We start from the raw sequence: 12240 nt of genomic DNA, 5'->3' as shown, positions 1-12240 counted from the left end.
TTCATTGTTCAAACAGGATCATCTAATAGATTCAGCATTGGTTCTAGGCTAGTCTATAAATGCAAAATTTAAAGATATAACATTTTCTATACATAATTTATTTCCCGTTTTGTTATGCATAAATGTAAGTCTCTGTTTTTCTTGGCAGAGTGTTTACTAGCAGTTGTCATCACAAATGTTTGCTGTTTGTTCAATAGCAATCTACCAGATCTTGATGAAAATGATTACTAGACATGCATAGAAAATATGAAAGATACAAAATATTGATGATAATAATTTCAGATTGTATAAACTAGGGCACTTTTCGAGTCAGTTTTGATAGAGACAGAGTCATGCTTGAATCATGACTCCTCATATTCAAGGCAGTGACATCCTTTGGTGTGAGCTACGTACTATAGCTGCTGTCTGCGGAGATCCATGGAGGTGAACATTTTTGTGTTGCCCGTTTTTATCCTGAGGGATTCGCGGTGAGGATAAAGTGTCAGTTTACACAGGTGCTGTGTTTCTGCGAGGATGAAGTTATTGAAAATCACCTGCACAGAGATGTGGAACTGTGTATCTCTTCATCTTGTCATAAACCTTCCTTTGCATTCATTTTGCATTGTAAAGTTTGTACATGGCATGTTCATTCAGAGTATGCAGTCCCCTTAGTAAGAAAGCATTAACAGGGATGGTCGAGAGTAGGGAGATTAGTTTACATGTAATCAGTTGAGAAGCAGATGGATGCTAAGTTTGTTCAAATTCTATAAAGCTAAATTCCTTCTGCATTCAATGGACAGTACTAAATGGTAATTCTGAATTAATTATGCAGTGTTTTGAAGCAAAGTAATGTCTTGAGGAAGAAGGGGGGTAGTGAAGTGTGGGATCTTAAGGTATCAGCTATTTCATGTTCACTACCCCGATTTCTACGGAATAGGCCGGTTTACTAATGTATGCACAGATCTTTAATTTTGCACACGGCCGCAACCTCGGGCAAACAAAGGATGCGAGCCTGCAACGTCGGCTGCTGCAGCCGTCCCCGACACGTCCCCACATGTAGACTTACGTGTATGTTGTGTACATGTGTGCGATGCATCAACTTCGACTTTACCTCCTGGCATTTCGTGTGGCTCTAAATCAATTCCCAACCTTAGATGAGGGAAAATTCTGCTGTGATCAAACGCAATTTGGACTATAGTTTCGATTTTATTGAATTTTGGCTTCGATTTTGTCTTCAGTAGTTCTGAAAATGGGTGGAAAACACTGCTGCTACGGAACATACAACAGTATGACCGCATCACAAATCAAACTTCAATGATTTTAAGCATTATGATTGATTATGAAATTTAAACTAGACAACGAATCTCTCATAATCGATATGTTTCCAAGGATTTTTTTAAAGTTAGACTCAGACTGATTAGACTTCATGAAATAGAATGACGATTTTGACCTATTTTTCTATTAACAATAACAGCGGCCTAGCCCTATGGGCTATAGACTAGATCTAGAGTAGATCTAGAGTAGATCTAGACGTAGACCTAAAATTAAAAACGAAAACAATGATAGACCTAACCTCCATGACATTCGCAGTAGGCAACATTTATTTCCCCCGTTGACGTATTCATCACGACCCAGGTCTGGTACGTTGGTTTGTTGAGGTATATCCGGTCGGCCTAACCTCACTTAGGAAAACACGAAAAGGGCTCGTGTCCGAAACCTCATTGAACTTCAGGCTTGAAACACTCCCATCCGCGAAAAGACGGTAGGCCTAGTCCTCAAATGACTTGAATCCCTTTAGCTTTTCCAGTCATAGTCAGTCCGATTGATGATCAGGTAGTTGAACACGTCAAAGAGTCCAAAATCTGGAATACTCTCGAAGTTGGATGTAAACCCAGCGAGCTTGTTAGGATCGGAGAACGAGCAGCCTACCAGAGCGAGCTTCTCCTGCAGTGACCGGCCGGTGTCCGCCCGGGAGAGGTCGGGATCGATGGGCAAATCCAAATCGGCTACGGCAGTTGCACTAGTTTGATGAGTTTCTCCTTGTTGTAGCCGCTTGTGCTCACATCTATATCCCTAAAATACTCAGTTAATTCCTGAACTGTCCAATTCTTCCATGGCTTGCTCGAACTTTGGCTAGAACTTGAAGCTGACGCCATCTCAAAGCAAGATTATAGCAAACAAAAGTTGTCGATTATCCGCAGCGAGTAATGATCGTAGACAATACACGCGTGAATGCAAAAACAGTGTTGCGCGCGCGTCCGCGCTTATTTCGCTTGCCCAACTTAGTTACAATCACTAGGGTCGCGTGGGGTTGACGTCATTATGCATATCATTAGTAAACCGGTCTATTGATAATCTTATTAGAGAATAGCACCCCCTGTCAAGTTTCACCTCAAACTCTCTTCAGTTTTTGTATTTGAAAGTTATAATTTGTTTGCTATGTGGGGGGGGGGGGGTCAGTTTTCTTTGAAAGCATGAGGTTTCTTTATCATCAGATGTGAGAAATCTTATGTCAAATGTGATGGCAGTAACATCACTGCTTGACTGTGAAAACTACTATCACTCAGGCTACCAGTATAATGAACTGCTCTTGCTTTTAATTGTACGCAGTGATTTTGAAGTAGGAGCTGCCACTGTAGGAGCTACGGTAGGAGGGGTGAATAATCTATGGGATGGACAGGATAAAAAATGAGGAAAGATTTAAGAAGTGCATGGTGGGTAGGAGGCTGTTTACCCGTTGAGGACGGATTGATTTTGCTACAACACGCATTTCCCATAGACACTTGCCCGAGTATACTCGGGACTAGTCCTCAACGGGTTAAGACTCCAGCAGGCAGAGGAGATATATTTGGAAGGGGCACTGAGTGAGGGGAGAGAGATGGCAAGGATTCAGAGGATATTGACAGCATTAGAAAAATATGGGAATCGTAGAAGTGTAGCGGAAAACAATGTCTACATTCGGCAGGACGGATGATGAAATCAGAGGATGAAAGTGGTTTGATGGAAGAGGAGTCCGAGCTGTTCAAGGAGAGATGGGAGTAAAGAGCTGCGGTTACCAATAGCTACATACATTTGCGTAGATGCAGCAGAGAGAGAGAGAGAGAAATGTGTTTGTGTAAGAGAGGGAGAAAGAGTCACCGTGTGGATTCCTGTATACTGTATATTACTATCTTCAGAAGATAGCTGCTATATGGCAGCTGTCATTTGCTGCATAACTGCTGACTAATTTCAAATGAAAGCAGCCAAATTGAGATCATCATGGCTTTAATTTCTGTTGAATGATTATTTTATGATCTTTGTCTCTGTAGTCAATGTTGATCCAGATCTCATATTTTTCCAGTTTTCCAATCGGGCTTTGATTCTTTATATAAGAGATTGGCACATGACCACAAGCAACATGTAGCACACTGCAAACCAACAGCATTGTAATGGCTGTAATTTCCACAAGTTAAAAATGATTCTGTTTGTAGAGCTACGTGACTGACTCATGCCTCTACTTTCATGGTACAATTTGTGTGATACATTTGCATAGAAGCAGAAGGACGTTAATTTGAGGCACAAGTAAAAGTCTACCAACAGTGCCCATTTAGGTCTCCTCAATAATTTACTGACATGGTTCCGTTCACAGACTACTAGAGTATGTACATTGTATTTGCGAGTACAGTTCCTTGATAAGCATCGGTGTATTCATTCTCACTCAGCGCTGTTGTGTTTTAGCACCAGTTGCATGCAATATCCACCAAGGTCAACCGTGTGGAATTAGCGTATCACTGCCAGCACTGAATCAGATGATTAGAATCTCCACCTTTCACCTTCCCCCGATCGACAAAACACTAAGTGCATCACCACTGCCCTCTCTGAAGATTGACAGTTGATTGATGATTTTGTTGTTCCAAACTAGAGTGGGGGAAAATATATTTAGATCTGTGAATAGTGACTGTGAGAGGAATATGCAAATGCATTGCAGGAGTAATTAAGCAAGGCACCTTGTTTGTTTTCCCCATCTGTAGTGCTGATTTAATTATAGTGTTTAAAGCAAGCTTCCATAGTACATTCACCTCTCTATAAAGTGTACATTGTAGCCGCACCTGCCCAATCCTATCTCTGTCCAGCCATTAGTTGTGAGATATATGGCTCCAAAGAATGACTTTCAGTATGATTGCCTGTATTGATGCACTGTAGACTCAATAAGGTTTGTTGTTGTTGCTTTTTTAGATGACTATCAAACAATCCCAGAAATGATTCATCATTATCTTGTATTGGTCATTTGGTCTCGTAACTGTGCCATTATGAGCCCCCTTTTTTCTCTCCCCATATATACCAGTACCTAAGGAAGGGTGTAGTCCTCCCATAGTGACCGATATGTGTCCTCAAATGATGTATTGCTTTCAAAACATGGAGAGGTGGATTGCATTTGTGCTTAGAGAAGACTTTGTGTTTCAAAATTTTTTGATTGAATCCTTTTTGTTGGAAATCACATTTTTAAAATCTAATATTCTATTTAGTAGAAAGCTAAGTGGTGTTCAGGTGCTATTTGGCTTCAAATTTGGCTTTACATGCAGCATGCCCTTGTTCACATGATGCAGACTGAATATAGACTTCTGTTTTTGTCCCATAAGGAAAAAAAAGTAAGATACAGTACGTATTCCGGTGCTCTGTTAACCAAGGTCCATATTCATTGTCATATATTTTGTGGTATTCTCAAGGCTTCTCTTTAAAAAAAAAAAGAAGCTTACCAATCAGTAGAGGAAATGTAGAGAGATGAATATTGACAAAACAGTTCTGTTACCATTTCAAGGCGACAGATAAACAAAGAAACAAAAAAAAAAGAAGAAGAAATGAATGGTTTGAGATTCCTCAGCATGACAAAGATAATGTTAATTTTGCTAGGATGAAGACAGTTTTAGCTGTTCTAATAATGGAGAGACGACTGAGAATAAACAAGGTATTTGGAGCATGAATATTTTGGCATTGTTGTGTTTTCCATACTTACTTCTGCTTCGGTGATTTTTTTGCCAAAAGATGTGAAAATTCTGTCTGGGCTGGCCTTGTATTGTTTGTGCGTGGTCTGTGTTTGAAGTAAAAAATGGATCATGGCAAGATAATGCCCTTGTGGGGTAGGTTATACCGAAATCGGGTCAGAAAACATGGGCGATTTCTTATGAAGCAACATGTACAATGTACGTGTGGGAATTCATGACAGCAAAATGCTGTCTGTAATACTTTTCAGTCCACAAATAACGAAATTTATGTGATTGGACTTACCACATCATCTCGGTGCTTGTGGAAATATGAGGCATCTGATGTTTTCTTGTGTGTGTATGTATGTGTGTGTGCATGTATCCTACATAAGCTTGATATGATACGATTGTGGTTTATTGCAAACACAATCATGTCTTTACATTTTCATTTTTATTTTTCTGAGGTAGTGGTTTTTGAGTGAAAAACGCTTTAAAAAGGGCCCGCTGAGGAATCGTTATTCCCAGATGGAATTTGTTTACTCCCCCTGATGAAATTCAAAAATTGTTGTTGTCAACATATTTTCATCATCATCACTTACATTCTTATTTTCTGTATTGCTGTTTGCAGGATTTCAAGGTACAATATGTTTTTCCTTTTCTCTTGGTCATCATGTTCTGTGATAAAATGTGCATGTAATGGCAATGGAAGTCATGTAATTGTTGACACTAGATTATCATGTGTGAGAAGTAAATATCTTTTGTTTTAATTGTGTGTTTTCTGTCATGTTTATATTTTGAACACCATGTGAAACCTGCCTTGTATGGAAAGGGTTGTAGTCCTCACTCATTTTTTTTTCTCTGCAGTAAAATGCAGTCGACACTGATACATTTTACAGTGTATGTTGGCTAGTGTAATACTGTGAATGTTGATCAGATAATGGGCAATGGATTGTAAGAGACTGCAAGAGTCCTTCAAGCTTTTCCTCTGTTCAGCAGTTAAAAGTCCAACGAGCTTTTATGAGAAATAGCATCAGAGTGATATATGCCACTTTTGACTCATCACTGTTGTCTATTTCAATGCCATTAAATATGACATCATATGATACAATTAATAATCTGAATGTGTTATTGATTTTTTTGCGTCACCTAGGTCACGGATCAGCGCAACAGACTAGAACAGGCCTACGAGTTCCAGTCCTGCTACCAGGACGCCCTCCAGGCAGCCTCAGGGTGGTTAGACAGCGTGCAACTCAAGCTCTTCTCCGAGGACTGGACCAAGGACACGGAGACACAGCTGTCGGAACATGCGGTGAGTTAGCCACGCCCTTAACGTGGACACGCGTCACACTGCTGCGTTCATGCCTATTTCCAGTTTTTCAAGGCCATTTTGGGAACGGTGTAGATGTGCTCATAAACCTGCCAGTCTTGCTTTGACTCATTGAGGACGAGCCGATTTTGCTACAGCCCACATTTTCCATAGACACCTGCCTGAGTATGGGGGTGGCAGGTGGGGGGGGGGGGGGGAGGGGACTAGTCTTCAATAGGTTAATGATGGCCTTATTTTTGATAGATTATGGATTGTGAATTGAGGTGAGATCAAAACACACCAAAAAACTTTCATGAGGGGAAGATTTTGATTTTTTTTAACCCTTTATGTGCCCGTAGCTTTTCTTGCCAAGTTTTTTTTTTTTTTTTCATCAACATTCATTTATCCATCCAAGCTTGACCTAGCTGTAGATTCACAGGCCATCTCAGGAGTAGCAATGAGCCTTGGGCTAACAGGAAGGCCTTGCAGACACAATATGGATTATAGGGATTAGGTAATCTCTATTCATTGACACCTACTTTCCGGACATCTGTGCTAATCAGCCAACAAAGTACAGTAATGGTTATACTGTAAAAACTGTTAGTTTTTAAAGGGTTTCATTTATGTGAATTTCGCGAACGGAATCATGGTTGCGCCGTGAATTTTAAAGTCACAACACACAAAAATATTGTGAATGGACAGGCATAAGGACACCTGATAGCCTCAAAGTAAAAATTGCAAAAACAACATCTTCCGCAAAATGTCTCTGACCTCTTCATTTGTGAAAATATCTGTAGTGAAAATAATAGCCTTTACAATAAAGGTTTTTGTTGATCTTAAATTACTGACGAAGATGCAGAATTATCAAGAATTGACTCAAAAGGTGTTGGGTACAAATTGATATTCAGCATTATGTGAAGGTATAGATACCCTGTGGTTTCTGAGATTTTTTAAGTAGAATGGGGGTAAGGGTACAATGTACATACGCAACATACATAGAGATGAGATTGTGAATGTGCACAGAGGCATTATCTTATCAGGCCTTCTACATTGTACATGTGAATCCTGGTAACGAAGCCATTGTTCTAACACTAATTGAAGCCTTTGCTTGCATAATTGAATCGAGGAATGCAAATTGCCCTGATAATAGCTTGGATACAATCACTCAAAAATAATCTTGTCTCACTAAAGACCACATCAACTGCTCTTCATACAGTGGGGACTAATTTGAAGATATTTGGGCTCTGTGGTCCAGTTCTTTCCTCATTACTTCCGTGTTAGCGCTGAAGATGTAAGACATTATTTGGTCTAAGGGTCTACGATGAGCTTTCCTAAGCAAAATGCTTCCAGCGAGACACAGGTCTTGTGCAGCTCCATTCTGCCGCCATCATAGAGCTAGTGTCCTTGACTTGTCACTATGTGTTTACTTATTACCATTCTACTGTAATGCTGTCTCTATGTGCGTGTACTTTGTTGTTGTACTCAATAACAATTCCACCCACTTGCATGATTGTCCCAATTTGAATGCTGTGCCTTTCCAGAGCAGTCAGCAAGTAATCAATATTAGTGAATATAGTGCTGAACTATAAAGGTCATTACCAACATCATCACAACAGCAACAACAAAACAGTTGTTACTTTTATACTGCCTTTGCTGGAAATGGTTTTATTACAAATTAGGATTCTGTTCTTTATTATTAGAGAAGTATGGTTGTAAAAGAAATAAAAAAAAAACAGTGTACATTTTGATGTGAAATATATATTTTGCAGTCAAATTCATGTCTTTTTGATTGATATCATTCTCACTGTCAAAGATTTCGAAACTTGGTCACAATTATTTGCAAATAGCTGACCTGCACATGTACATGAATAATGGTATGCTTGCTACATCACAATGGCAATTTGATATACTGCAGCAAGCCACAGCTGGTAGAGTAGCAAGGCACGACACGCACAATGCATCGTGGGGTATAAAATTTCAACTTTTTTTGCTGTCACTGTTCACACTGTAAAACTTCCTGTTTTTGTTTTGTTTGTTTTTTGCACACACACACAAAAAAAATTGCACAAATTCATGTGATTTGGATTGCGACCTAAATCTTATGAAATAATAAGTCATTTATGTTCAAAATTTCAATTTTTTTATCATGATCCTCATTGTGTAAATTTTGAATAAAATGAGAATGATACTATTATCATCATTATTATAACTACTTTTACTAAGGCTCTGCAAGAGGAGCTGAAGGCATTCCAGGACCAGCTGGAGCACATGTCGGAGGTCTGCCACCTCCTGGAGAGGGAGACAACGGGGGCTAGGAACCAGCAGCTGATGCAGCAGGCCCTGGAGGACGTGAACCAGCGCCTCACCACCCTGGAGACGGAGGCCAGGCAGAGGGAGCAGCAGCTGGTGGAGAAGAACAGACAGTTCCAGGGCTTCCAGGTGAGATGGGGGAGGAACAAAAGACCAGAGGGGAGCCCACACCAGGAGGGCAGAAGGAACCTTCAAACCCATCAAGTTCTAGAGGATGTTTCTGTAGAAATTATTCAGTTCAATTCAATTCAATTCAATTCATTTCAATTTAATTCAGTTCAGTTCAGTTAAGTTTAATTCAATTCAGTTCTATTCATTTCATTTCATTTTGTTTCAATTCAATTCAATTCAATTCAGTCCAATCCAATCTAATACAGTCCAATCCAGTCCAATCCAATTATTTATTTATACTCAACAAGAGGATGAATCAAAAATAAGCTTACATTGCACAAACACATTGTTTTATCAAGTTGTAAGAAATGCATAATACAGTATTGATCATAAAATGTAGTATAAGATATATGCTGTTTGTGCATATACAATTGTAGATAGAATGATAATAACAGCAGTGCATATTTTGTAAGGTTGACAAAAAAGTAATTCATCATTTTGTCATTAATTTGACAGCTCTGAATTTTGCTGCATTTTGTATATTGGAGAAGTTCTTGAGTGTCACGCAATTTTCTGTCGTGACAATTAAAGTGAGTTTTGATCTTAAACAGTTTCACAAATGTGTGCTGTATTGATTTTGTGAGGTGTTTTTTTGTTGTTGTTTTTTAAACAGAGAGAACTTCAGAGTTTCCAGCAATGGCTGAATGATTCCAAACAGAAACTCACCACGCCACCCACCAATGTGAGTGGGGCTTCCATAGAAGAGAATATCAACATCAACAAGGTAAGAAGTCTCCGTAGATTTTGCAGAAATGAATCTTTGGAGTAACACATTACACTTTGTTTCTTTATAGTAGTGTGCAAAGCTTGTGTATCTGAGAGGCATGGTTGTGTATTTATCATTTTCATCCTTATTCATGTGAAGAACTAAATTGATATTATCTAAGTGTGTATAGATCATGAAAGTAAGAGCTTTCAATGATTCCCACAGCATGTTGCCTTCTGTTTTGGATGTCTTTACCAGCTTTTACCAGCTTTATACAGTCACCTTCCCAATGCAGATTGTAACCACATATCCTCCTGATATCCCGATATGCACACAAACCCAACTGCACATATTTGTGACCCTGCATCACAAAACAAACAGAAAATCGCCAGACAGGAAATTTTAGTTAAGAGCATATTCTGAAAGAGCAGACTTTAAGCTTTAAAATGATGTATTGTAACTCAAATCAAATGGACTCTCCTAACTTATCTAAATATTGGAAAGAAAGCACACACTCAGGAAAAGTGTGAACTAAGAAAAGAGGCTTTGAAGTACAGTGTCTATTCAAGAGCTTAATCTTTAACTGTAAACCACCGGAGTAACAACAATGAAGGGATTATCAGATTAAACTGAAATTGAGCATGCCTTATTAGCACATTCTGTCCATAATTAATGCCAACTTTCAAAGCAGTAGCTTCATCATTTCAAAAGTTATTAGAGTTGAAAGTGAAGAGTGTGTACAAGGCTTTTAAAGAAATGAAAAGGGAACTCTCAAGACACACCTAATCACACTATTCTACCCAAAAATGTTCGAGATAAACTGCTAAAAAACACACTTTCCTGCCCGTTTTATGATCCCAAGTTTTACCTTGATGTAGAAGAAGACTTGCTCCTTCAGAAAATATGAAAAAGTCAAGATCAGCTACAGTAATTGACCCATTTCACCTATTTTCAGTCCTCACACAAAATCAGTGTGTGCGACTTTTTGTTCGTTTTGTGATGCACGGTCACATTTATAACCATATAACCCGATTGCATTATTCAAAAGCATGATGTGATATGTATCCTGTTGGCATGTAGCCATTGATATAAAAGATAATGTTTTGAGAGTGTACTTGCGCATACCTGGTAATATGTGTGAGACATGAAGTATTAAAAGGATGTGACTTCTCTGCATTTTGAAGTAAATAAATTTCCATGAGTGTTGGGAAAAATCGCATGTTTGAATCAGAGTAATGATAATGAATTATTTGTAACATATGATTTAATTAAAGATATATAAATCTCATGTTTGAATCAGAGTAATAGTAATGAATTATTTGTAACATATGATTTAATTAAAGATCTGTAAATCTCATGTTTGAATCAGAGTAATAGTAATGAATTATTTGTAACATATGATTTAATTAAAGATATATAAATCTCATGTTTGAATCAGAGTAATAGTAATGAATTATTTGTAGCATATGATTTAATTAAAGATATATAAATCTCATGTTTGAATCAGAGTAATAGTAATGAATTATTTGTAGCATATGACTTAATTAAAGATATATAAATCTCATGTTTGAATCAGAGTAATAGTAATGAATTATTTGTAACATATGATTTAATTAAAGATATATAAATCTCATGTTTGAATCAGAGTAATAGTAATGAATTATTTGTAACATATGATTTGATTAAAGATCTATGAATCTCATTAGAGATCATATGACACAAAAGACTAATCAATTATTTCATCTTTGTTATCCCTCACACTGCCTCCATGTACTTACCTGTGTTAGGAGGAGAAAATGAAATTCCAGGTCAGATATTTCGTGAACTTTGAACCATGCTCGTTTAGTATGGATTACAGCTGGGATTCTGGTGCAGCAATAGATCTCAACGTTGTGCTGTCATACTCTTCTCTGTAGATTCTTTTGCATATGCGTATTGCTGAAATTGTTTAATGCACACGAGCTTTAGGAGTTCACAAGTTCTGGGTGGAGACTTTTGTTTCTATTTTTGTAAAGGTGGTGGTTTCTCTGCAGTGCTTTCCAATTTCTAGATCTTTTTATGTGTAGATCTCTTCATATCACAATTTGTTATTAATTTTGTGATCAATTATTTGAGGTGCCAGAAGAGGGTTTTTAGTTGGTTGCCACGACACCATGGTAAAATTGAAATTGATACATACAAGTCTTATCTTGTATACCTGTACTCTACAAAGTGCAGTGCACTGAAATAGAGGGTGAATTTTAGCATGAAACTAAATTAAGTAGTCGAGATACACAATTTACTTAGTATTTATTTTGTCATAATCTTCTTCATCTTCTTCTCTCTGCCTTCTTCTCCTTCGTCCTCTTCTCCAACTTCTTCTTCTTCATGTGGTGCATGAACTCTGATCAAACAACAGGTTATTTTTCAGTACTTTTCAAGTGTTCATCCATTTCTCTAGTCGAATTTCTCTGACATATATTCCACTTGTCCATTGACATACAACTGTACACGCACATAGGTTACTTTCAACCCTACACATGTACAATTCTTACACCTGCACTTATATCAAGAAATGGCTAATATTAATGAGACTTTCTATAGTACGCTATCTGAACATTCTTGGAAAGAAGGGATCGGGGGTTGATTTTAAAGACACTAAACAGTAGAAAGCTAACATGTACATTCTCCTTTGTTAAATTCATGTGAGATGTCATCTTTATTATGATTTGCTTCTTGTACTTTTCATGTGATAGAGTAAAAACATTTACTTCTTCTAACAAATATCTCTGCTGTTAAGTGTCTTTAAAATCAACCCCTATCCCCTT

General features: G+C 37.9%; 1 protein-coding gene across 1 annotated transcript in view; it reads left to right on the top strand.

Annotated features, from left to right (window-relative positions):
- LOC140237504 (uncharacterized) overlaps positions 1-12240 on the top strand; it is a 184746-nt gene that overhangs the window by 111878 nt on the left and 60628 nt on the right. Inside the window, exons 56-58 of the mRNA XM_072317473.1 lie at positions 6091-6249; positions 8470-8685; positions 9341-9451. Of these exons, the coding sequence (XP_072173574.1) occupies positions 6091-6249; positions 8470-8685; positions 9341-9451 (486 nt within the window). The remainder of the gene's footprint in view (positions 1-6090; positions 6250-8469; positions 8686-9340; positions 9452-12240) is intronic.

Source organism: Diadema setosum, chromosome 1 (assembly GCF_964275005.1).
Source record: "Diadema setosum chromosome 1, eeDiaSeto1, whole genome shotgun sequence".
In the NCBI taxonomy this organism is placed as follows: Eukaryota; Metazoa; Echinodermata; class Echinoidea; order Diadematoida; family Diadematidae; genus Diadema; species Diadema setosum.
The sequence above is the reverse complement of the archived record's forward strand: the minus strand, read 5'-3'. Positions and strand labels throughout refer to the sequence as shown.